The sequence below is a fragment of the Oryctolagus cuniculus genome, chromosome 15, assembly GCF_051225735.1.
Source record: "Oryctolagus cuniculus isolate XC-2025 breed Fujian yellow rabbit chromosome 15, ASM5122573v1, whole genome shotgun sequence".
In the NCBI taxonomy this organism is placed as follows: Eukaryota; Metazoa; Chordata; class Mammalia; order Lagomorpha; family Leporidae; genus Oryctolagus; species Oryctolagus cuniculus.
This window is the reverse complement of record NC_142881.1, coordinates 63272886-63299371: the sequence shown is the minus strand read 5'-3', so window position 1 is coordinate 63299371 and position 26486 is coordinate 63272886. Positions and strand designations below refer to the sequence as shown.

Genomic DNA, 26486 nt, shown 5'->3' with positions numbered 1-26486 from the left:
TTGCATTTTTCATTTTGTTTTTTAGACCTCAGCTTAATTTTAACAGTTAGGTATACTTTATTCATGACTTGTATGTACAGCTGACATGATTGAAACAGGGGGCCAAATCACCTATGGAATGCTCTTCTGCCTTGCTGCAAAGCTGCAAGGATAATGAGTAAACCCGCAAGGAAACAGCTTTCCATCATCGCTGCTGGCAGAATGACATGCACAGATCTCCTGACCTGACAATGGAGAGACTAGAAAGAACAAAGTAGGAAGTCAGCTTGTTCTAAAGGCAAGACAAAGCCTTCAAATTTCAGCTTCTTTGCAGCAGTGTTATCTCAGACTGTCTTGCCTGGATAAATAATACGAGGATGTACGCAACAGAGCAGCAATATTAATGTGACACAGCTCAGAGGATCGTAGCTACCAAAGCAAAACTGGGGACCTGTGTTGTGGTACAGCAGGTTAAGCTGCTGCTTGCAACTCCCAGCATCCCATTTCAGAGGGCCGATGCAAGTCTTGGCTGCTCTACTTCAGTTCCAGCTCCCTGCTGATGTGTCTGGGAAAACAGTAGAAGGTGGCCGAAGTGCTTGGGCCCCTGCCACCCACGTGGGAGACCTGGATGGAGTTCCAGACTGCCCAGCTTCAGCCTGGCCCAGCCCTGGCTGTTGTGGCCATTTGGGGAGTGAACTAATGAATAGATCTCTGCCTCTTTCTGTGGCTCTACCTTTCAATGAAATAAATAAATGTTTGGGGGGTGTGGGGAGCAACCCGGACTGGACTAAGTTACTGGAATTAAGACTTATTCTATGCATCTGCTCTCCCACAATATGGCGCTGGGAGAGGAGAAAACAGCTTCTACGCAGCTGCCTCTTGCCAACTTGAGTGATGACCTCCAGGAGCTGATCCTGCTCCTGATTGGAGGAGAGCAGCATACTCGGCGTATGGGCAGCCGAGTTAGGATTGGCGGAGGAGGACTATAAAGGAGGAGAGAGACGGCATGCACCAGGAACATCTAAGGGGAACATCTATCTGAAGGAACACCTGTGCAGCCCCCGAGAGAGCCAGCCGGCGGTGTGCTGCTCCCCCGCGGAAGTGGGGAATGTGGCAGGGGGAACCGCCCTTCCACGGAGGTGGAAGGGTTGGTAGCCAACCCGGGAAGAACCAGCAGCAAACCTGGGGAGGGCCGAGCAGACGAAAGAACAGCGCAGGGTCCTGTGTCGTTCCTCCACGAAGACGGGGAGCGACATAATGGTGCCGTGACTCGGATAGGAAACTTAGGAGGGAAGAAACGGGAAGAAGCGGAAAAATACCGGAGAGAGAGAGACTAGCAAAGAGCCTAGGGAAAAGCCAGACGAAAAAGGTGCCGGAAGAAGCTATTGAAAGCCTAGGCATAGACTCGGATATGGACTACGGGGGGAAGCTGGGAGAAATCTCTAAGGTCGAAAGCGAAAGTGAAAGCTAGAACAAAGAGACTCGGATACGGACTGTGGGGAGAAGCCAGGAGAAATGAGGGAGGAATATTGTTGGAAGAAAACTTAGGGAAATATACCGGGTAGAGAAAAATGTTAGGGAGAATGAAGCCGCGCGTGCAGGCCTAGGCAGAAACGTAAGCCAGTTTGGAATTCTTTAAGTCAGCCCGGGGGGCAAAAGGCGAAAATCTGGAACCAGAGGCAGAGACGTGGGCCGCCAGGTTGGAATCCGTCAGATTAGCCCGGGGAGCAAAGGACGGGAAGCCAGACCGAAAGGCGCAGACACGTGAGCTAGGTTGAATTCGCCAGGTTAGCCTGGGGAACTTAGATTGAATACTAGTGGCGGAAACGTGAGCTGGGGCTGTGTGACTCGCGGAAGCCGCCGCGTGCAGAGAGAGCACGGGGCGTGAATAGATAGGGAACGTGGGGCTGGCGCGAGGCCGTGGTGCGGACGCGAAGGGCGTGGAGACCGCGGAGTGTGCGCACGAAGCCGAGCCGCGCAGAGCCGTGAAGCTGCCGCGGGGCGAGGTGCCGAGAAGTAGCCTCGGGGCGGGCGCCGGGAAGCCGCAGGGATAAGAGAAACAGAAGTTTAGAAGTAAAATGAGAGAAATAGGAATGCTGGTAGATAGAAGTAAAATAGGAGAAATAGGAATGCCCGGAGATAGGGAAATAGAGAAAAATAAGGCCTCCCCACAACATGGCAATGAGAGAGCTTGGATTCGGTCTGTCTGATTAGTAAGGCGGTAAGCACCAGCAGGCAGCTCGACCAGAGTATGAGCTGCAGGTCACCGAAGACAGGCACGAATTAACATCAATAAGTCTCCCCACAATACGGCAATGAGAAGGCTTGGATTCGGTTTGCCTGATTGCTAGGTCTTGTAAGCACCTGCAGGCAGTTCTAGCAGAGCAGAGCATGCGCTGCAGGGCACCGAACACAGGCACGCATCAGCGCCTAAAAACCTCCTCACAACATGGCGAAGAGAGGACCCGGATTCGGTTTGCCTGATTGATAGGACTTGTAAGCACCTGTGGGCAACTCTAGCAAGCAGAGCAGAGTGTGTGCCGCGGGACACCGAAGACAGGCTCATATCAACGCCAAAAAATAAAAAGAAAGGGGGATCTGTGGGGAGCAACCCGGACTGGACTAAGTTACTGGAATTAAGACTTATTCTATGCATCTGCTCTCCCACAATATGGCGCTGGGAGAGGAGAAAACAGCTTCTACGCAGCTGCCTCTTGCCAACTTGAGTGATGACCTCCAGGAGCTGATCCTGCTCCTGATTGGAGGAGAGCAGCGTACTCGGCGTATGGGCAGCCAAGTTAGGATTGGCGGAGGAGGACTATAAAGGAGGAGAGAGACGGCATGCACCAGGAACATCTAAGGGGAACATCTATCTGAAGGAACACCTGTGCAGCCCCCGAGAGAGCCGGCCGGCGGTGTGCCGCTCCCCCACGGAAGTGGGGAATGTGGCAGGGGGAACCGCCCTTCCACGGAGGTGGAAGGGTTGGTAGCCAACCCGGGAAGAACCAGCAGCAAACCCGGGGAGGGCCGAGCAGACGAAAGAACAGCGCAGGGTCCTGTGTCGTTCCTCCACGAAGACGGGGAGCGACAGGGGGGTGGGAGGGTGGGGAGCAAAACTGAAAATTTTAAGAAAAATAGTATAGAAACACAAAGATGAAGTCCTGTTTTTGCTGGCCCCAGTAAAATTCTCTTTGAGTTTTAAGAAGTGTTACTAAAAGGTTGATCTAGAAGATAAATACAGTATCGCTTACATGTTAGTGTTCATTTCTTTTTGGTCGAAGACGTCTAAATATTTTTCTTTTCCCTCATTCCTGTCTTCCTTTCTCCCCTTTTACTTGCAGCTCCTCAGAGAAATTTTGAAATTGCCTTCAAGATGTTTGACTTGAATGGAGATGGAGAAGTAGACATGGAGGAGTTTGAACAGGCAAGTTGTCCTAGAGAATTCTATTAAATACATTAGTATTTAAAATGCATCTTCACATGCCTTGGAGTTTGTTTACCCTCAGCCTATTGCTCAGCGGCTGTTCCAGTTTTTGAAGTACCTAATATCTCAAAAGTCTTTGAAAAGATGGGTTGCAAGGTCAAAGTAGTTTTTTTTTTTTTTTAAGATTTATTTATTCAAAAGAGTTACACAGAGAGAGAAGGAGAGGCAGAGAGAGATCTTTCATCTGCTGGTTCACTCCCCAATTTGCCACAGCAGCTGGAGAAGCCAGGAGCCAGGAGCTTCTTCTGGGTCTCCCACATGGGTATAGGGGCCCAAGCACTTGGGCCATCTTCTACTGTTTTCTCAGGCCATAGCAGAGAGCTGGGTCTGAAGGAGAGCAGCCAGGACTCAAACAGGCACCCATATGGGATGCTGGCATTGCAGGTGGCGGCTTTACCTACTATGCCAGAGCGCCAGCCCCCAAAGTAGTTCTGATTCTGCGACATGAATTAGATTACAGTGCTTCTACTAGGAGGCCAAAGTGTGACTGTTCAGTCATATACTCATTCAGCATTTATAAGAAAAGCTCCTCTGAGCCAGGCACTTGCAGAATACAAGGAAGAATTACATAATTTTCTTAAGTGATTCTGTAAGAGAAAGAAAAATGATACCATGCCTTGACTAGAGTAGCTTCCAGCCATGAATGTGTACAGTTTCTTCTGAATTTTCAGAAGAGATTAGAAATAGAAATTCTGCCTTTGGAGAAGCATGATACCTCTTCAGTTTCAGTTGTTATGATTGCCAGAAGTGGTTTCAAAACTGAAAGAAAAAAATGTATGTAGGAGAAAGCAATATCCTCAGTTTCTAAATGAAGAAAAGGGCAAATATTCCACCAGACAGGGAAGTACCTTGAACATAATATCTTTAAAGTAAGAAACAGCACAGAGAGACACTTCGTAACACCCAGAGATGCTTCTTTGTATTTGTACATAAATCTCCCTAGTATTTTCACTTCCCATAATTCTATAATTTACTGGTATTACATGAGACCCTGGATAATTAGAAAGAGGTGGCCAGTTGACCTGATGGTTAAAGAGACTCATGCCTGGTATCAGAGTGCCTGGGTTTGATACCTGCTTCTCCTCCTATCTCCAGCTTCGTGCTAATGCAGACCTTGAGAAACAGTAGTGATGGTGCAAAGGATTGGCTTCCTGCACTCATGTGGGAGACCTGGGTTGAGTTTCAGCTCCCAGCTCTGGAGGCCTTTGCAGGCATGTGGGGAGTGAGCCAGGGAATGCGTTCCCCACTCCTCCTCTGTCTGCCCCTCTCTGCCCTCCAAACAAATGTTAAAGATAAATAAATAGAACTAACTTACTTTGCTCTTTTTTTTATTTACCTTCCATTTTTTTCTCATTCTGTATTGGTGATATACTACTTTGAACTATGGCAGTCTTATTTGTAGCCCTGAAATGAGAATTGCAGTACCTCAGGTTCTTTTTAACTTAGGAAACTAGTTTTTTGTTACAGAATTTATCCTTTGGTTCATGAGTCCTTAGAATACCTCTTTTGCCTTCCTGTGGGTTTGCCTGAGTACCTTTTCAGTCCATCAAATTAGACTCACATGTGAATTGTTTATTAGCATGTTGTCATAATGTTCCCTAATTATTTTTTGATGGTATTGTGATCTGTAATGATAACTACTTCTTCATTCCTGGTAATGATAGTTCCCCTTCCTTTTGTTTATCCCATCAGTTGTGGGATTTATCAATTTTGTTGATATTTTCAATGAACTACACTTGATTTTGTTAGTTTTCCTATGGTTCCTGTGTTTTCTAATTAGTTGATATTTTACTTTTATTTTTTTACTTCCACTTACTTTGAGTTTACTTTTTAAAACTCAAAATAGTACATTGATTTGAAAATTTTCTAATTTGAATTTAAGGATGCGTATTTCTCCCTGTACTATTGCAGTAGTCTCACAAATTTTGATATCTAGTTTTTTTTTTAACTTTTATTTAATAAATATAAATTCCCAAAGTACAACTTTTGGATTATAGTGGCCTTTTCCCCCCATAACCTCCCTCCTACCCGCAACCATCCCATCTCCCACTCCTTCTCCCATCCCATTCATTGATATCTAGTATTTTTATTATCTATCATTTTTAAATACTTTATATTTCCTGTGACTTCCTTTTTAATCTATGTATTTAGAAGTATTTCTTTTAATTTTCAGATATTTGGTTTGTGTGTTTTTTAACCTGTGTTACTACTGATTTCTAACTTAGTCTATAGTCATCTTTTTTCCCTTACTCTAAATCTTTTATAAACAGCCTTTAAGAACCCAAGTGAGTTTTGCTTTTTTACCCATTTTTATAATATTTGACTTTTAATTGGTGTGTTCAGTCCATTAACATTTAACATAATTGTTGATTTGGTTGAATTTAAACGTATTACTTTTACTATTTGATTTCTAATTTTTATTCCTGTGTTCCATGTCGCTACCTTCCTTGGGATGAAATTTTTTAAAATTTTCTTAAGAATTCTGGTTTCCTATATCTGGCTTTTAACTGTTTTTATTTATTTATTTTCATTTTATTTGAAAGACCAGAGCCAGTGCTGTGACATAGGGGGTTGAACTGCCATCTTGCAATGCCAGCATCCCATATTGGCACTGGTTTGGGTCCCACTGTTTCATTTTCTATCCAACTCCCTCCTAATGCATCTGGGAAAAGCAGTAGAAAATGGCCCAAGTATTTGGATCTCTGCTACCCACATGAGAGCCCCATATGAAACTCCTGGCTCCTGGCTTCAAATTGGCTCAGCTCCAGTCATTGTGGCTATTTGAGGAGTGAACCAGCAGATGAAAGATTCTCTCTCTCTCTTTAACTCTGCCTTTCAAATAAGTAAATAAATCATTTTTAAAAAAATTATTTTAAAAAACCTTGGAAGAACTGAAAAGAGATTTTCCATCTGCTGATTTACTCTCTAGAGGCCTGCTGCAACAGCCAGGACCAGGCCAGGCCAAAGCCAGGATCCCAGAATTCAGTCCTGGTCTCACGTGTACGGCAGGGACCCAAGCACTTGAGCCGTCTGTCATCTGCTGCCTCCCAGGGTATGCGTTTGTAAGAAGCTAGAGTCAGAGCCAGAGCTGGATGCAGAAATTGAACCCGTGAAGCTCTCTTCTTTTGGGGATTTCCCCCTCACTTATTGTGGCTACATTGCTTCAAATTCTATTGTGTAGTTTTTCAAATCAAAAAAACCAAAGGGTTCTTACTGTAGTTTTAGGTAATTCTTTCTTTAAAAAAAAAAAAAAAGATTTATTTATTCTAACTCTGCCTGTCAAAAAAAAATTATTTATTTATTTATTTGAAAGGCAAAGTTACAGGGAGAGAGGAAGAGACAGAGAGAGTGGTCTTCCATCCACTGGTTTACTCCCCAGATGTCCAGAGCTGGGCCAGGCCAAAGCCAAGAGCCTAGAACCCCATCTGAGTCTCCTATATGAGTGGCAGGAACCCAAGTACTTGGGCCATCTTCTGCAGCTTTCCCAAGCACATTAACAGGGAGCTGGATCGGAAATGGAGCAGCTAGGACTCGAACCAGCGCCCATATGAGATGCCAGCTTTGCAGGCAGCAGCTTTTCCTGCTGTGCCATAATGCAGGCCCCTGTCAGTAATTCTTGTAGGACACATACTGGGGACTTCGGGGCTGAAAGTGATCTAAAGTAAGAAATTCATCCAGTACCATTTCTCAGCTCAACTCCCATCTGCCCATGATCTTTCAGCAGTGTCTTCAGTGAGTATTGATGTCTTTCATCTAGTATACAGTGGTCATTTTAGGACGGATTGGCTGGAGAGGAACTACTGACATTACCAGAAGTAGATTAAGGACTTTCAATTATTAAATGCTAAGAGAAGGCTTCCAGTGAACCTAAAAGCAAGAGGGAAAGAAATAAAAGGGCAGGGTACAAGGAAATGTGAAGAAAAAGCAAATACAAAAAGAATAAACATGGTTTTAAGGTACCCTCAGGGGTTGGTGCTGTGGCGTAGTGGGTAAAGCCACTGCCTGCAGTACATCCTATATGGGCGCGCTGGTTCAAGTGCTGGCTGCTCCACTTCCGATCCAGCTCTCTGTTATGCCTGGGATAGCAGTGGAGGATGGCTCAAGTCCTTGGGCCCCTGCACCTGCATGAGAGACCTGGAGGAAGCTCCTGGCTCCTGGCTTCGGATCAGCGCAGCTCCAGCCATTGCGCCATCTTAGGAGTGAACCAGCGGATGGAAGACCTCTCTCTCTCTCTGTCTCTCTCTCTGCCTCGCTGTAACTCTGCTTTTCAAATAAATAAAGAAATAAATCTTAAAAAAAAAGATACCCCTCAGGAGCAAAACTTCTTAAATTCCCTACTCCTATTGTGGACATTAGGTTTCAATTTAGGGCGCATGCGCTTTGCTGTTAGCATTGCTGCTGACTTGCTGACTGCATTGGAGCCGTCGCTTTCCTATTCTGTTTACTTGTGAGGGCAGGGAGTGCTAACTTTGTTTAATATGATCTCTTGGTTAACTAGCCTTGTTAAGCTGGTATAACTTGTATTATTGTTCACAGAGAAGAAAACCAAAAACTAATTATGGGAGTGGACATGGTGGTGCAGTGGGTTAAGCCACCCCTTGGGACACTCATCCCATATCAGGCTGCCAGTTTGAGCCCTGGCTCTTTTACCTCCAGTCTAGCTGGCTACTAATACATCCTGGGAAGCAGCGAATGATGACTCAAGTTCTTGGACCCTTGCTTCCTGCATGGGAGACCTGGATGAAGTTCATGCTCTTGCCTTCAGCCTGGCCTAGCCCTGCCTTTTTCAGGCATTTCAGGAGTAAAGCAGCAGATGATTGATTAACCTATTCATTCTCTCTCTCTCTCTCTCTCTCTCTCCCTGCCTTTCAAGTAGATGAAAACAAACATTTTAAAAAATTATTATTACAAGGTGGCTCTTTTAAAAAATAATTGATTTACTTATTTGAAAGAGTTACAGAGAGAGGGAGAGACAGAGAAATCTTCCATTAGATGGTTCACTCTCCAATTGGCCACAAGGGCCAGGGCTGGGCCAGGCCAAAGCCAGGAGCCAGAACCTCTTCTGGGTCTCCCACATGGGTGGCAGGGGCCCAGGCACTTGGGTCATCTTCTGCTGCTTTTCCCAGGCCATCAGCAGGGAGCCGGATCAGAGGCAGAGCAGCCAGGACACAAGCCAGTGGCCATATGGGATGTCGGCATTGCATGCAGCAGCTTTACCCACTAGGCTATAGCGCCAGCCCCTATAAGGTGGCATTTGAATAAACAGCTCTCCTTGGATGTTTCTCTGCCTCATTTTTCTACATATACCATTCTTAGGAAATATGCTGATTTATTAATTTGAAAATACGATAGGCTTTCATATACAACTTTGTTCTGATTTCCCATGTGGGCAATCAGTGGGATTGCAGCTCACTCATCAGGTTTATCAAAAGTTAAATGGAACCACAATGAAGACCTCAGAATATTTCATCATCACTCTCCTTAAAGTTAGTGTCGCCTGACACAAACTATGTGTAACAGCTAGGCCGAGTGCCCACCCTGCAGACCAGTACAGAGTCACTTTTCCAAGCTTCTGCTCCCAAAAGCACTTTGATGACACATAAGCATCGATTACTAGAAAGCGCTAATCAGCTGCAAGTACTAAGTGCAAGTTCTCTCTGACCTTTCTATCAGAGATTCCTTTCCTTTACCCATTTTAAAGTGAATCGTAAAACAGAGTTAACTTACCAAGAAATAGGTTTTTAAAAAAGAATCTCATAACTGCTTATACTGCATTTACTTCAAAGCCATGACCAAAACAGTCTTTAGTATGAAGATGTCATCTGACAAGTGCTAAGTATCAGTTGTGTGACAGAAGAAATGGAATGGAATTTTATTTCAGAACTGTTTTCTATTTCTCATGGCTTTCTTCATAGCATATGGCATACAGAAAGAAGTCTTATGACTAGTTGAACTGATTGGAGTGAATTTCATGTGATGCCCTTAACAAAAGGTTTCTAAATATGTTTGATGAAAATATTTGCCACCTGAAAAATTGTAATTGTGCCTTCCTTCCCCACACACATGTATACTTGCGGAAACTTAGTGGTACTTAAATTTTTTCATATTTAAACATTTGAGATGATGGGGAGAGAGCGAGTGCAAGAGCAAGCACTTCCATCTGTTGGTTTATTCTCCAAATGCTTGCAACAGCCAGGGCCAAAGCCGCTAGCCAGGAACACAATCCAGGTCTCCCACATGAGTGGCTGGCACCCAATAATTTGAGCTACCGCACTATCCCACAGGGACTGCACACATGGGAAACTGGTGTCAGGAGCCAGAGGCAGGAATTGAAACCGAGTTCTCCAGTGCGGGACCTGATCATCTTAACCACTGAGCTAAATACCCACTATCGATGTATGCTGTTTGAAAAGGTTTTCAATGAAATGAAAGGACACTTGTAGGCATTAATGGTTTACACATAAATGGGACAGTGTTTGGACTGTGCTGTGAATAATTGTTAATGAAGGTGCTGTCACAGTAGCCTATTTTGCTAAAAACACTCCTTTTTCTCTGTCACACACACACACACACACACACTCTCTCTCTAACTTGGCCTTGCACTTTTGCTGCTAATATGCACATTTTCTATGGAAGAAAGACTTTAAAATGCTGCCATAGGAAGGATGTCAGCTGCACTATTTACAGCCACAGGCAAAGATTTATATCCTGGCCAGTCTTGACACTGATGCTCAATACCAGTTCACTAGTATTAGAAAGTTCTTCAGTTCTCACACCCTGGTGGGTAAATGAATTATGCATTGCCCTCAAATAGAAGAAGCTTTGTTTTGATGTCTCTGTCCATTTTCTGTCACTCTAACAGAATATCTGAGACCAGTAATCTGAAAAGAGTAAAGGTTTGGAGCAGGTGTTGACACAACAGGTTAAACTGCCACTTGCGATACCAGTATCTCATTTTGGAGTGCTTATAATCGAATCCCACCTCTGCTTTCCATACAGCTTCTTACTAATGCACAACTTGGGAAGCAGTGGATGATGGCTCATGTACTCGGGTCTCTGCCACTCGTGTGGGAGATCCGTATGGAATTCCTGGCTTCAGCCTCACTCAGCTTTGGCTGTTGTGGGCATTTAGGGAGTGAAGCAGCAAATGGAAGATTTTCTCTCTCTCTCTCTCTCTCTCTCTCTTAAGATTATTTATTTGAAAGAATTACAGAGAAATCTTCCAACCTGGTTCACTCCCCAAATCACTGTAACAGCCAGGGCTGGGCCAGGCCAAAATCAGGATCCAGGAGTTTCATCTGAGTTTCCCACATGAGTAGCAGGGGCCCAAGTACCTGGGCCATCTTCCAGTGCTTTCCTAGGCACATTAACTGTGAACTGGATTGGAAGTGGAACAGCCAGGGTTTGAGCCAGTGTCCATATGGGATGCCAGCACTGCGAACAGCAGCTTAACCTGCCACGCCATAGTGCTGGCTCCAGAAGATATATTCCCTGTCTCTCTCTCATTCTCTCTCTCATTCTCCATCTCTCTCCCTCCCTCCCTCCCTCTCCCTCCCTCTCTCTCTCCCTCTCCCTCTCCCTCTCCCTCCCTCTCCTTCCCTCTCCCTCTCCCTCCCTCTCCCTCTCCCTCTCCCTCCCTCTCCCTCTCCCTCTCCCTCACTCTACCTCTCCCTCTCCTTCCCTCTCCTTCTCCCTCTACTTTAAAATAGAAGTTTATTTATCACAGTTCTGGAGGCTGAGAAGTCCAGGGTTAACGTGCTGGTATCTGGTTGAGAGCCTGCTTGCTGCTTCCTAGCTTGGCAGTGGCATCACATAGTGAGAAAGAGTAAGCTTGCTGGCCCCGGTGTCTTCTTACAAAGCCACTAATGCCATCCTGGGGGCCCCACCCTCATCACCTGATCTAATCCTAATGACCTCCCAGATGTGTCACCTCCAGACACTGTCATGTCATGAACTTTTGTCAAATTTCCCTCCCTGTTACTGCTGCCACATTGCCAACCTAATTTCAGCACATGAATATGGGGGAGAGGGATGGGGTACATTCTAATCTTAGCTTCTGATTTTCTTGTATTTCAACTTAAAGTCTTGAGATCTTCAATTTAAATAACTGTAAATTTCATTATATACCTGTCTTGGAAGTCTTCACATGCATGAGACATAAACATCAACTAATTTTATTTACATTGATATAAAATGACCGCAGGAAAAAAGTCATAGCTACACTATTTATGATAATAACTTAGGTTATATGAAGCCTTAGAGATAATATACTGTAACTTTGCATTTTTCCTGTGGAAAAATAAAGGCTCAAACCTGCCTCAATTCTGCTTTCACTACAGAATATCAAAATCAGACCCCATGTCTCCAGATTGCCCGTGAAGTGTCTTTCAGTTTTATTGTTCCATCCTGTAGAGCCAGAGTTGTTTGTTCTTCATAGCGCACAGTTTGACCTACAGAATGATGGTGCATTCTTACTGAGATACTGCCTACAGTAGATTGTTCATTGCAAAGCCTTCATCTCTAACTCTTTTCACCTTTGACACTTCAAAACCCACATTCTTTTAGGTATACTTCACTGCTTCCTTTAGAACTTTTGCTATAAGAATATCCCAAAATGGGACCAGCATTGTGACACAGGGGTTAAGCTGCAGCCTTCAGTGCCAGCATCCCACATGGGCGCTGGTTCCTGTCCTGGCCACTCTACTTCCAGTCTAGCTTACTGCTAGTGTACCTAGGAAAACAGCAGAAGATGGCCCAAGTCCCTGGACCCCTGCACCCATGTGGGAGACCTCGAAGAAGCTCCTGGCTCCTGGCTTCGGCCTGGCACAGCCCAAGCCATTATGGCCATTTGAAGAGTAAACAGTGTGTGTGTATGTGTCCTTCACTTTGTAACACTGTCTTTCAAATAAACACATAAATCCTTTAAAAAAAAAAAAAAAAAAGCTTCCTTAGGCCAGCACTATGGCATAGTGGGTAAAGCCTCTGCTTGCATCACCGCCATCCCATATTGGTACCACTTCATGTTCAGCTGCACCACTTCCAATCCAGTTCCCTGCTGATGGCCAGTGAAGGATGGCCCAACTACTTGGGGCCCTACACTGGTGTGGGAGACCCAGGGGAAGCTCCTGGCTCCTGGCTTCAGATGGGCCCAGCTCCAGCCACTGGCAGCCATGTAGGGAGTGAACCAGTGAATGGAAGATCTCTGTCTCTCCCTCTCTGTGGTGCTACGTCTCAAATAAATACATAAAAATTAAAAAAAGAAAAAAAAGATTATCCCAAAATTGGGGCACGATTTGGCCTAGAAGTTAAAACATTTGTTGGGATGCTTGCACCCTGTATCAGAGTCCCTGGCTCCATTTCCAGTTCCTGCTTCCTGCTGATGCAGACCCAAAAAGGCAACAGATTATGGCCCAAATAATTGGGTCCCTGCCTCCCACTTGGAGACTTAAATTGAGTTCCCAGCTCCTGGCTTTGACCTGGCTTAGCACTTGCCATTTGTGGTTATTTGAGGATTAAACCCGTGAGTGAGAGTCCTGTCTTTGTCTCTGTCTCTCACATTCTCTCTCCCCGCCCCCATCTCTGACAATAACTAAATACATTTTTAAATGGTAACCATTAATATGAGGAACTTAAAAGATTTTAAAAAGAATATGCCATAACTCTTTATCCAAAGAAGTTATGGAACATGTACTCTATAGAATACTATACAGCAGTAAAAAACAATGAAATCTGATCATTTGCAACAAAATGGAGGAATCTGGAAAACATCATGCTGAGTGAAATAAGCCAGTCCCAAAGGGACAAATATCATATGTTCTCCCTGATCAGTGGCAACTAACCGAGCACCTAAAAGGAAACCTGTTGAAGTGAAATGGACACAATGAGAAACAGTGACTTGATCAGCCCTTGTCCTGACTGATGATGTACAACTTAATACTTTATCCCTTTTAGTATTTTTTTGTTCTACTTAATACTATTGGTTGAACTCTGTAATTAACACACAATTATTCTTAGGTGTTTAAATTTAACGGAAAAGTGATTTCTGTTAAATATAAGAGTGGGATTAAGAGAGGGAGAAGATGTACAATTTGGGACATGCTCAAGCTGACTTGCCCCAAATGGTAGAGTTAGAAACGTGCCAGGGGATTCCAATTCAGTCCCATCAAGGTGGCAGGTACCAATGCCATCTCACTATTCCAAGTGATCAATTTCAGTTCACAATTGATCATAATGGTAGGTCTAAGAGTCAAAGGGATCACATAAACAAGACTAGTGTCTGCTAATACTAACTGATAGAATTAAAAAGGGAGAGAACAATCCAACATGGGAAACGGGGTACACAGCAGACCCATAGAATGGCAGATGGCCTAATAAGAACTCTGGCCTCAGAATCAGCCCTTAAGATATTCAGATCTGGCTGAAGAGCCTATGAGTGTATTATAGGCATGGAAAGCCAAGATATTCTGGCAAAAAAAAAAAAAAAAAAAAAAAAACCTAAATGAAAGATCTCTGCAAGTGAGATCCCAGTAGAAAGAATGGGCCATCAAAGAAGGAGGTACCTTTCTCTGAAGGGAGGAGAGAACTTCCACTTTGACTGTGGCCTTGTTGAAACAAGATCAAAGTCAGCGAGCTCAGGGGCCTTCCATGGTCTTGGCAACTCATGACTAGAGCCTGGGGAGATTGCTGACACCTTAAACAAGAGTGTTAATTTGTTAAGTCAACAACAGGAGTCACTGTGCACTTACTCCTCATGTAGGATCTCTGTCCTTAATGTGTAGTTCAATGTGAATTAATGCTATGACTAGTACTCAAACAGTATTTTGCACTTTGTATTCTGTGTGGGGGCAAACTGATGAAATCTTTACTTAATATATACTAAATTGAACTTCTGTTTATAAAGATAATTGAAAATGAATCTTGATGTGAATGGAATGGGAGAGGGAGTGGGAGATGGGAGGGTTGTGGGTGGGAGGGAAGTTATGGGGGGGAAAAAGCCATTGTAATCCATAAACTATACTTTGGAAATTTATATTTACTAAATAAAAGTTAAAAAATTTTTTGAAATATCTCCTTGCTCTCTTATTCTTATAATTAATATAATGTTCTTGTGGGAAGGAAATTCTTAACATTTTAACAATATAGTGTACCATTGATCTTTATTAATGGGATCTCAGCGTTATGTTAGTCTGAAAGGCAGTGATGGGTTTTGCTTAAATCAGAGTGATATATGATGATGTGCCTAATCAAAATGGTAATAACAACTGTGATATGTTGAATGTTCTTTCCATGGAAGACTCTTTAAGGATATTAGCATACATGCATTATCTCTCATTCTCACAACCACCCCGTTAATACAAAAAGTTCTGTTCCCATTTTATCAAAAGAAACTGAGTCAGAAGGGCTGAGTAGCTTGCCCATGTAGACATGACCAGTAATTTCTGCATTTGAAAAGGTCTTTCCTGACCACAAGGCTTTTGCTCTTTCTACTTCATCATACTATTATATGCTCAACGATTACTCAACAAATTAGGAACATATAAGAGCATTGCATTTTTTTTATTTCCTCATCTTTATTTCTTGGAAATGTTGTTTTCTAAAGACTGTTTTTATTTAATAAATATAAATTTCATAGGTATAGATTTTGGAATATAGCAGTTTTTCCGAACAATACCCACCCTCCCACCCCCACTCCCTCTCCCATCCCATTCTTCATTGAGATTCATTTTAATTAGCTTTATATACAGAAGGCCAACTCTTTATTAAGTAAAGATTTTAATAGTTTGCACCCACACAGACACACAAAGCATAAAGTACAGTTTGAAGACTAGTTTTACCGTTAATTCTCATAGTACAACTCATTAAGGACAGAAGTCTTCCATGGGGAGCAAGTGCACAGTGACTCCTGTTGTTGATTTAACAATTGACCCTCTTGTTTATGACGTCAGTGATCACGTGAGGCTCTTGTCATGAGCTGCCAAGGCTATGGAAAACTTTTGAGTCCACAGATTCCGTCAGTATTTAGATAAGGCCAAAAGCAAAGTGGAAGTTCTCTCCTCCCTTCAGAGAAAGTTACCTCCTTCTTTGATGCCCCTTTCTTTCCGCTGGGATCTCATTCACAGAGATCTTTCATGTAGGCCATTTTCTGCCACAGTGTTTTGGCTTTCCAAGGGCATTGCATTTAATGAAATAGATTACTGATGAGGTAAAATTCTTGGACAAATACATGATTTAAACTGTTTATAAAACACCTTTAGCATTTCAGTAGCAAAACACAATAGGAATTTGTTTATTCACCCCCATAAAGTTTAAAATGAGTGACGGATAAACAGTCTCTAAGCATTCATTCAGGGACCAAGGCTCTTTACGTCTTGTGACTCTGCCAGCCTCATATGGCTTCCCAGATAGAAAGAGCTTGGATAACCATACTTAGATGGTTTGTATGGGCAAGGCCTAACGTGACATATGACTTCCACTTGCATTCTGGTGGCTAGAACTGGGCTCTGTAACCATATATCATCACAGAGCAGACTGTGTAATAAAGTCTGCTGGTACCCAGGAAGAAGAGGAAATGAGTTAGGGAAACAGCTGGCCAGTCTCTGCCATAGAATCCTTCATGTTTACACTGTACTGTTTAAACCGTGTAGGCAAATAGTAAATAAGAATTGTTATTCTTACTTTTCTATATCCTTTCACTTTGTAATGTTTTTCTGGATGGGGGTTTGATTCTGTTTTAGGTCCAGAGCATCATTCGCTCCCAAACCAGCATGGGGATGCGCCACCGGGACCGCTCTACCACTGGTAACACCCTCAAGTCTGGCTTGTGTTCAGCCCTCACAACCTACTTTTTTGGAGCTGATCTCAAGGGGAAACTGACAATCAAAAACTTCCTCGAATTTCAACGTAAACTTCAGCATGATGTTCTCAAGCTAGAGGTAGGTGGTCCTGAGACTTCAGGAGATCTAGCACGTATACACTTAGGCGGGCCTGTGCTATAGGCATTCATTCATCTCCCTCCTGCTGTGCAGCCTGATTGGTTTGAACCTTATCAGTGACAGCAGGTAGGTAATAACACGTTCTGTGAAAATGTCAAGGAGTAATGAGACTCTGGAACAGGGAGCCAACAACGTCTAAATTGAAAAGCTTAGATGCCTTTGGATGCCCCGGCGGAGGGAAGAGGTTCCGGGGGCTGAGCGGTTCTCAGCCTGAGCAGATCTCCCCGGTTTTGTTAAAGTGTGAAAGACACTAGAAGGTGATGGGGGATGGGAGGATTGGGGAATAATATGTAAGCCTTTCTATCAAAGTTTATGAATACCAACAGCTGGAAACACAAAATGTCAGAATACGTATGCTTGAAGTTGGAAAGGGATCTTCCTGTGTTTGGGGAATGATGAGTTTACTTTTCCGCTTTTAGACCTTCATGCTATTTGGTCCCTGGACACAGCTCTTTAAGAGTATTAGTATTTTCAGTATTTTCTCCATGTGTGTTGAATTAAGTGCATTTGAGGTTAATTGGCTGTTGGTTCTGTTCAATTCAAAACGTTCATCAACTGCATCGATGTGTATATATACTTATGTCTGGACACAAAAAACGAGGTTTTTAATTTCTTGATATTTTAAAATATTCTCTTTATGTGGGTATTTTTCAACCTCTTCTTTTGTTTCAATAGATGCCCTACTTTAATACTGTTTGAAATTTCCATTACATACTGTGACTAAAAACACCAGAAAACATTGGAAGAGAGTGCTACTTTGTCTTGTTTTTAAATATTTATTTTATTTACTTAAAAGGCAGAATTACAGAGTGAGCTTCCATCCGCTGGTTGACTCCCCAAATAGCCATAACAGCCGGAGCTGGGCCAGGCCAAGGCCAAGAGCCAGGAGCTTCCTTTGGGTCTTCCACATGGGTCAAGGGTCCAAACCCTTGGGCCATCTTCGACTGCCTTCCCAGACACATTAACAGGGAGCTGGATGGAAAGTGGAGCAGCCAGCCAGGTCTTGAACCAGTCCCATATGGCTGCGGTAGTGCTGCAGGCAGCGGCTTTACCAACTACACCACAGTGCTGGCCCTCTAGTTTGTTTTTAAACCATGTTTTCCACTTTTATCTGCTCTTCCTTCTTTCCCCGAGATTCTGATGCACTGATCACACCTTTTCCACCCCCCTGACTGAGTTGAGACAGTTTGAAAAATTACAGCCAAATTCCAGTTATCCATAAGAATGCTGTTCAGTGTTCACACTCTAGGAGAAAAGCAGAAAGACTAGTAATAGGAAGGGTCACATCAAACCTTAAATGTGCTTTTATAATTGATTTTTGAAAATGATATAATTTATACTCGAGGGGCTGGCGCTGTGGCATAATGGGTGAAACTGCTGCCTGCAGTGCTGGCATCCCATATCAGCGCCGGTTCGAGTCCTGGCTGCTCCTCTTCTGATCCAGCTCTCTGCTGTAGCCTGGGAAAGCAGTAGAGGGTGGCCCAAGTCCTTGGGCCCCTGCACCCACATGGGAGACCTGGAAGAAGCTCCTGGCTCCTGGCTTTGGATCGGCCCAGCTCCAGCCATTGCAGCCAATTGGGGAGTGAACCAGCGGATGGAAGACTTTCTCTCTTTCTCTGTCTCTGTCTCTCTCTCTCTCTCTCTCTCTGCTTCTCCTCTCTCTGTATAACACTGACTTTCAAATAAAGAAATCATTAAAAAAATAATTTAAGAATTTACCTCCAAAAATAACTCAAATAATGGAGTTCTGCAGTTGTTCCAGAGCTTCTTGTGGAGGCGCTTGTAGCCTCCTGATGGTGGCAGGTGCTGCGTGGATACGGAAGTCAGTGAATGCTGCCTGCGTTGAGCGGCTCCACAGCTCCCCGTCCCAGTTCCCTCAGCGCTGGCGGGTAGGTAACTTCCTCTGTCTAGTGCAGACCCGAAGCTAAGGAAGTATCAGGAAAGGGGCCAAGTGGGTGCGTTTCAGCAGCTTGTCTCCGCTGCGTGCAGAGCAGTGTGATACATCAGCCTAGCTAACTGTGCCAAAAGAATTCAACAATAATTGAAGCAAACCTGATTATTGGGTCAGCTCTTCATTAACCACAAGAGTAATCATAAAGCAACCAGAAAACCTCAGTTTCTTAGTATTCTAGTTAGCTGAAGCTTTGTTTTTGTCTGGTTATACACAGAGAGCTTTCTCTCCAGGATAACCACAATACTCTGGTTCTTGCCAGTTACCTTGCCACATTAAACCATAGGAGATAATCAGCCTCAAAATAAAAGTTTACTGGAGCCAGCACTGTGGCCCAGTGAGATAAACCACAGTCTGCAGTGCCAGAACCCCATATGGCACTGGTTCAAGTCCCAGTTGCTCTACTTCCAATCCAGCTCCCTGCTAATGCACCTGGGAAAGCAGCAGAAGATGGCCCAAATCCTTGGGTCCCTGCCACCCACTTGGGAGATCTGGAGGAGGCTCCTGGCTCCTGGCTTCAGCCTGGTCCAGCCCTGGTCTAAGTGTGATCCCATCTGGGGAGTGAACCAGCAGATGGATGATCTCTCTCCCCCTCTCTCTATATCTGTCTCTATCTCTCTCTCTGTAACTCTGACCTTCAGGTAAATAAAAATAGATCTTTTAAAAAAATAAAAGTTCACAGAATGATTATATGTCTAACAGCATTTAAGCATTAGGCTTTTAGAAGTTTATTTAAAAATCTTAATGTTATCACATTATCTGAAGTAATTGATACCAGCATTTCAGATTTCAGATTGCTTGGGATTTTGGAATATTTGCATATACATGATGAGATATATTGGAGATGGGACTCGGGTCTAAACATGAAATTCATTTAGGTTTCATGTATACTTTACGCACATTACCTTAAGGTAATTTTATGTAATATTTTTAGTGCACCTGCATTTTGACTCCAACCCATCACAGGCAATCAGGTGTGGAGTTTTCCACTTCTTTCATCCCATCAGTGCTCAACAAGTTTGGGATTTTGAAACATTTTAGATTCTAGTTTGTGTGTGTGTTTTGAAAGGCAGAGTGACAGAGAGGGAGACAGAGGACGAGATCTTCTAACCACTGCTCCAAACCCAAATGGCCACAACAGCCAGGATGGCCCAGGCTGAAGCCAGGAACCAGGAATTCCATCTGGGTCTCCCACATGGGTGGCAGGAGCCATCTTCAGCTGCTTTCCCAGGCACACTAGCAGGGAGCTGATTTGGAAGCAGGGCTGCTGGGACTCTGACTGATGCTCCAATATGGTATGCCGGCATCAGCATTGATAGTGCCACAGTGCAGGCCCCAGGTTATAGAGTTTGGGGCTAGAAATGTTTGACCTATATTTTCACTCTAAGGAAATTGTGTTTTGTCCATTGTTTTATGTTGGACTGGGTATTTTTATATATAAAATAAAGGGATACTTGAAAATGTGGAAAAATGGAAATGAAAATTTAAGGAATTTTGGAATTTTTGTGTTTTTTTTTTCATAATATGCAGTTTTCATGTACTTTATGAAGTTTATGTAAGGATTTCAAAGTTCTTACACCAAAACAAACATCTTTTAATTCAGTTTTCCCTGAACTTTTTGAAGTGCTCTCAAAGATGCTATAATAAAAAATATATATGTAAGTATACAAACTTAACTTTGTGAAGTTTGCATCCTTATAGGAATATTCCCATATATTTCTCAGAGTATAAAAGGAGTAGGTCTTGTCCAACAATTGCTGTGTAAGAGTTGTGGTGTATTCTGCTTCAGGTCGTATGCCACGGTCCCCAAGTATGCATACCCAGACTGGCCATCTTTGGAAACATTATAGCGTCATCCAACAATATCAATTAACTTATAAATTATATAATTACAATTTAACCTAGAGGTCCATAAGATGTAGTTACAGAATAAAGCACAGGCCGGCGCCGCGGCTCACTAGGCTAATCCTCCACCTTGCGGCGCCGGCACACCGGGTTCTAGTCCCGGTTGGGGCGCCGGATTCTGTCCCGGTTGCCCCTCTTCCAGGCCAGCTCTCTGCTGTGGCCAGGGAGTGCAGTGGAGGATGGCCCAGGTGCTTGGGCCCTGCACCCCATGGGAGACCAGGAAAAGCACCTGGCTCCTGGCTCCTGCCATCGGATCAGCGCGGTGCGCCGGCCGCAGCGCACCGACCGCGGCGGCCATTGGAGGGTGAACCAATGGCAAAGGAAGACCTTTCTCTCTGTCTCTCTCTCTCTCACTGTCCACTCTGCCTGTCAAAAAAATAAAAAAAAAAATAAAATAAAATAAAGCACACAGTAGGATAGTACTTTTAACAAACTTTGAAGAGCAAATATGAGGTCAACCAACAGGCTGAGTAGGTGCCATTCTGACCACAATGTGGCCCAGTACTCATTCCAGGAGTTTAGAGATAGTTCATAGGATTTTTACCTTGTATTCTGAGATCAAGTACAACTGAAAGCTCATTAACATGCTATATAGATTGCCAATGAGGTAAAAAGTTACACAGCAGATGAGAGATTTTATACATGTGTCATTTGCATATAGCATACATCCACATGCAGAAGAAAAAAGAAATAAAAGGCAGTTTATCTAAGAAACTCATTCTAGAAGGCTCCCTTATGTTTGACATTGGTTTAGGATTACCTGTAAGCATTTGACCAAGACTCTCTAATTACCAGTAAACAACTCTTCATATGAGAGGACTTATAAACTCTTTTTTGAAACAAACTAACGTAATAAATAGTAAGCGTTCTATAAGTGGTTATTAATCCTGAATTCTTTCTAAGTAATGGCACAAGTCTAGTGAATATGTACTTGTGTATCCATAGATCCTTATTTAAATTCTCATCACTCAGTACTGTGTCTTCCCAACTAGATTTGTATTTCTTTGAAGAAGTAGAAATAGCAGAAAAAGGGGCGGTGCCGCGGCTCACTAGGCTAAGCCTCCCCATGCGGTGCCAGAACCCCAGGTTCTAGTCCCGGTTGCCCCTCTTCCAGGCCAGCTCTCTGCTGTGGCCCGGGAGTGCAGTGGACGATGGCCCAGGTGCTTGGGCCCTGCACCCGCATGGGAGACCAGGAGAAGCACCTGGCTCCTGGCTTCGGATCGGCACAGCGCACTGGCCGTAGCGGCCGTTTTGGGGGTGAACCAACGGAAGGAAGACCTTTGTCTCTTGTCTCTCTCTTTCTCACTGTCTAACTCTGCCTGTCAAAAAAAGAAAAGAAAAAAGAAAAGAAATAGCAGAAAAAGCATAATCTTTAGTGCTAATGATACCTTGGTTAAAATTTTGGTTCTGCCACTCACTGGCTGTGTAACATTCGATGTGTCTTGGAGCCTGAGTTCTCATTTGTAAAACAGAGCAGTGCTTGAGATGACCTTTGTTAGGGGCTGAATTTATTCCCCCCAGATTCCCATGTTGAATCTGAAATCACAGGACCTCAGAATGTGAATGTATTTGGAAGTAGGGCCTTTAAAAGGTAATGAAGTGAAATCGAGGCCATCCGGGTGGGCCGTAATCCAAGCTGACAGTTGTCCTTATAGGAAGAGGAAATTTGGACGTGCAGAAATACAGGATATAAATGTACAGCGGGAAGTGTGAAGAGGCAGCCAGAGGGCTGCCATCTGTAATCCAGGGAGGGAGGCCTCAGAGGAAACCAGCGCTGCTGTCACCTTGTCCTGGAGCACCACCTCCAGAACCCTGGAGAAGTGAACGCTGTGTTGTCTTCCCTCCCAGTCTGTGTGCTTATGGCAGCACTGTCAGACTAACGCTGTGTTCCTTCCTCACACCGGTTGGCTTGTGTAGTATACATTTTTTTGTTTGGTTGGTTTTTGTTTTTTTAAAGATTTAATTTATTTATTTGAAACAGAGTTACAGAAAAAGGTAAAGACAGAGAAGTCTTCCATCCGATGGTTCACTCCCCAGTTGGCCGCAACGGCCAGAGCTGCGCTAATCTGAAGCCAGGGCCAGGAGCTTCCTCCGGGTCTCCCAAGCGGGTGCAGGGGCCCAAGGAAGGACTTGGGACATCCTGTACTGCCCTCCCAGGCCACAGCAGAGAGCTGGATCGGAAGAGGAGCAGCCAGGACTAGAACCGGTGCCCATATGGGATGCCGGCGCTTTAGGCCAGGCCGTTAACCTGCTGCACCGGCCCTTGCATGTTTTTACCTTTTTCTGTGTGCCTTCTGCCATGGCAGTGGGCATGTAGTACATGTTGTCTCAGCTGAGTGATGGGAAGCCCCAACTTTCGTTTTGAAATGAGTTTCTGATAAAACATCTGGAAAATGGCAGTAATTTCTGTTTTTATGAAGCACTTTTAATTTCACTTTTAAAAGTTTGGGTAATTTCTCCCCTCACTGCGTTTGAAATGCAGTCTCACCACCACAGCTGAGAGGAAAATAGCAGTGATTAATAGTATCTTAATAACTTTTGTATGGGTTTTATAATTCATCCATTCATTCTGTCTCTTACAAGTTTTATTTCATTGCTTATCTTCTTATCTAAAATTCCAGATAAAAGAGATTGATTGTTCCAAAGTTTTTCTGTGTTTTTCTCACAAAGTAGCTTTCAGACTGAAGAGAATGCTAATAATCTTTGCAAATTTGGTTTCCAGAAGGGTCAGGGAGTAGCCCATGCATATTTACTGAGTACCCACTCTGAGCCAGATACTTTACGTTTATTACAAGCCTTCTTTGTTTTAATTCTCATCAACCCTATCAGATTTGGTGGTATTACACCCATGTTCCACATTCAGAAGCTGAAACCCAAAGAGGTAAAAGACATAACTATTATATTATAGAGCCAGGATTCCAGTTCAGGTCTGTTCCACACTGTGTTTTAGGCTAAACTCTCTCTGCTCATTATCTCATTAAAGTTACTACTTTTGGTTGGAGATAAGGTCTCTGTGCCTTTGGGGGGAGGGAGGCTCTAAATAAAAAATTTAAAAAAAAATGATTAGGAACAGAAAAAGGCTAAATTTCTACAGTCTCCTTTTCCCAGTTCCCTTGCTGCTCAAATTGAGTCTTTTAAGTTAAAAGAAATCTGTTCTGGGCCTGGTGCTGTGCCATAGTAGGCTAAGCCTTTCTGCCTGCAGCCCGGCATCCCATATGAGTGCTGATTTCAAGTCCCCGCTGTTCCTCTTCTGATCCTGCCCTCTGCCAACGGCCTGGAAAAGCAGCGGAAGATGGCCCAAGTGCTTGAGCCTCTGCACTCATGTGAGAGACCCGAAAGAATTCCCTGGCACTTGGCGTTGGATTGGCCCACCTCTGGCCTTTGCGGCTTTTTGAGGAGTGAACCAGCAGGTAGAAGACCTCTCTCTGTAACTCTGCCTCTCAAATTAAAAAAATATATATATTTTTCTTAAAAATCTGTTCTTTTGTTTATAAAATCCTAACTAGCTCTTGAATTATTATTATTATGTTTTTTGACAGGCAGAGTTAGTGAGAGAGACAGAGAGAAAGGTCTTCCTTCTGTTGGTTTACCCCCCAGAAGGCTGCTACAGCCGGGGCGCTGCGCTAATCCGAAGCCAGAAGCCAGGTGCTTCCCCCTGGTCTTCCATGCGGGTGCAGGGCCCAAGCACTTGGGCCATCCTCCACTGCCTTCCCGGGCCACAGCAAGGAGCTGGACTGGAAGAGGAGCAACCGGGACAGAATCCGGTGCCCCAACTGGGACTAGAACCCGGTGTGCCGGTGCCGCAGGTAGAGGATCAGCCCAGTGAGCCGTGGCGCCAGCCCTTGAATTATATTTAATCATGAGAACCATTAACTTATTAGATTTATCTTAAATTATTTGAGAGAGAGTGAGCGAGCTAGGTCGATCCCTTTTGCTTTTAAACTGCCTAAGTGCTTACAGAGCCAGGAGCGAGGAATCCAGTCCAGGTCTTCCATGTGGGAAGCAGGAACCCAATTACCTGAGCTGTCAGCACTGCCTCCCAGGGTCCCCACTGGTGGGAAACTGCAGTCAGGAGCCAGAGCTTAGAATCCAACCCAGGCTGTCCCATGTGGGACACAGTTATCTTAATTGCTGTCTTAATTACTATCTTAATTGCCCACCCCCATACAAATTTTTTTTACCTGTTTTAATATCCTTAATTCTGATGTATTTGTTTTGTTGTACCCTTTTTTCTCCTCTGATAACTCAAAACACATGGGTATAAAAGAATGCCTGAAGAATGGATGGTTGGATAAGATTGCAAATCAGGTCTTTTGGTGGGTTTTGTCCTTTCCTTGACTGACTGAATGTCAACCTGACTTGACTGACTGACTGAATGTCAACCTGATTGTCAAGTTTTTTTTCTTCCCCAAAATTGTGCTTAAAGATCCCACTACCACCAGCCTCTTCAGATTTTTACCTCTCTTGGAGCCCCCTCCTGACCACTGTGCCAGGAGGTCTCTGACTTAAATAAATCTTGCTTTTAAATACAAAAAAAAAAAAAAAAAAAAAAAAAACCAAAACAAAACAAAAAAAAACCTGGTTGGGTTTTAAAGCTCTGTTTTGAAGTTTGTAAAAATTCCATCTAAAGCTGCTGAGGACTATTGAGTTGAGTTCCATGGAGACAAGTGCCAAGTCTAATTCCAGTTAATATATTCATTAATTTCTGAAGACTGAAACAAGTAGGATGTCAGTCAAAAATGAAAAGTAATAGAAATTTCTTTTGAAGAGTATGATTAGTTTTAATTTGGGGGAGAAAGGAGAAAGGGAGCTGTCATGTAAAAGAAAAGCAAAAACTAATTTATACAAGAAGGAATAATCCAACTCCAGAATATAAAACAAAGGAACTGAAAAGTACTGTCTGATAGAATTGCAATCCATAACATGATCTCTTTTGTAAATTGGGGTTAACATGCTTATTTTATAACCAATCATAGTGCCACATTTTAAGGGGGCATGAATATCAATTATCCAAGGGGAAGATGTGATTCAAAGGTTATCAATAACTGTCATATATTCCCAGTCTTCAAGGAACAAAAATATTGAGGGGCCGGCATTGTGACAGCAGATTAAGCTGCCCCCCATGATGCTGGCATCCCATATGAGCACTGGTTCAAGTCCTAACTGCTCCGCTTCCAATCCAGCTTCCTGGTAATGCACCTGGGAAAGTAGTGAAAGATGGCCCAAATGTTTGGGGCCCTGATGCTCAAGTGGGAGACCTAGATGGCATCCCATGCTCCTGGCTTTACTCTGGCCCAGCCCTGGCCACTGGGGCCTTTTGGGTAGTGAACTAGCTAATGAAAGATCTTTCTCTGTCTCTCTGTAACTCTGCCTTTCAAATAAATAAATAAATCTTTAAAAAAAATTGAGATGCCAGTGCTGTGGTTATGGGTTAAGCATCCTGTATGGGCACCAGTTCAAGTCCCAGCTGCTTCTCTTTCAATCCAGCTTTCTGTTACAGCCTAGGAAAGCAATAGAAGATAGCCCAAGTGCTTGGGCCTGTGCACCTGCATGGGAGACCAGGAAGAGGCTCCTGGATCCTGGCTTCAAATTGGTCCAGCTCCGGCCATTGCAGCCATTTGGGAAGTGAATCAGCACTTGGAAGACCTCTCGGTCTCTTCCTCTTTGTAACTCTGTCTCTCAAGTAAATAAATGAATCCCCCCCCCCCAAAAAAAATTGGGGTTAACTAGATTTGTTCAATCAGGAAGAAAGAGACAAAGAACTATGCAAATTATTCTCATCTGTCAATAAGAGTAAGAAGAGGATTTAATTTATGTTCAGTATTAAGTTTTGAAAAATATGTAACTATAGGGTCCGGGCACTGTGGTGTAATAGGTAGCCACCAGGGTCCTGGCTGCTCTACTCAATTCCTGACTGCTGTACTTCCAATCCAGCTCCCTGCTAACGCACCTGAGAGCAGCAGCAGATCATCTAAGTTCTTGGGCCCCTGCACCCACATGGGAGACCTGGAAGAAGCTTCAGTCTGGCCCAGCCCTGGCCATTGCAGCCATTTGGGGAGTAAGCCAGTAGATAGAAGATTTCTCTCTCTTTGCCTTTGCCTGTCCCTCTCTGTAACTCTGCCTTTCAAAAAAAAATTATATATATATATATATATATATATATATATACACATAC

At 43.7% G+C, this 26486-nt stretch overlaps 1 protein-coding gene across 18 annotated transcripts in view; it reads left to right on the top strand.

The window, feature by feature from the left end:
• Positions 1 to 26486, top strand: part of MICU1 (mitochondrial calcium uptake 1) — a 230157-nt gene that overhangs the window by 133354 nt on the left and 70317 nt on the right. For all 18 annotated transcript variants that reach the window (XM_070057806.2, XM_089313420.1, XM_002718431.6 and 15 more), the window contains 2 exons: positions 3321 to 3403; positions 16198 to 16395. In XM_070057806.2, coding sequence (XP_069913907.1) covers positions 3321 to 3403; positions 16198 to 16395 — 281 coding nt within the window. The remainder of the gene's footprint in view (positions 1 to 3320; positions 3404 to 16197; positions 16396 to 26486) is intronic.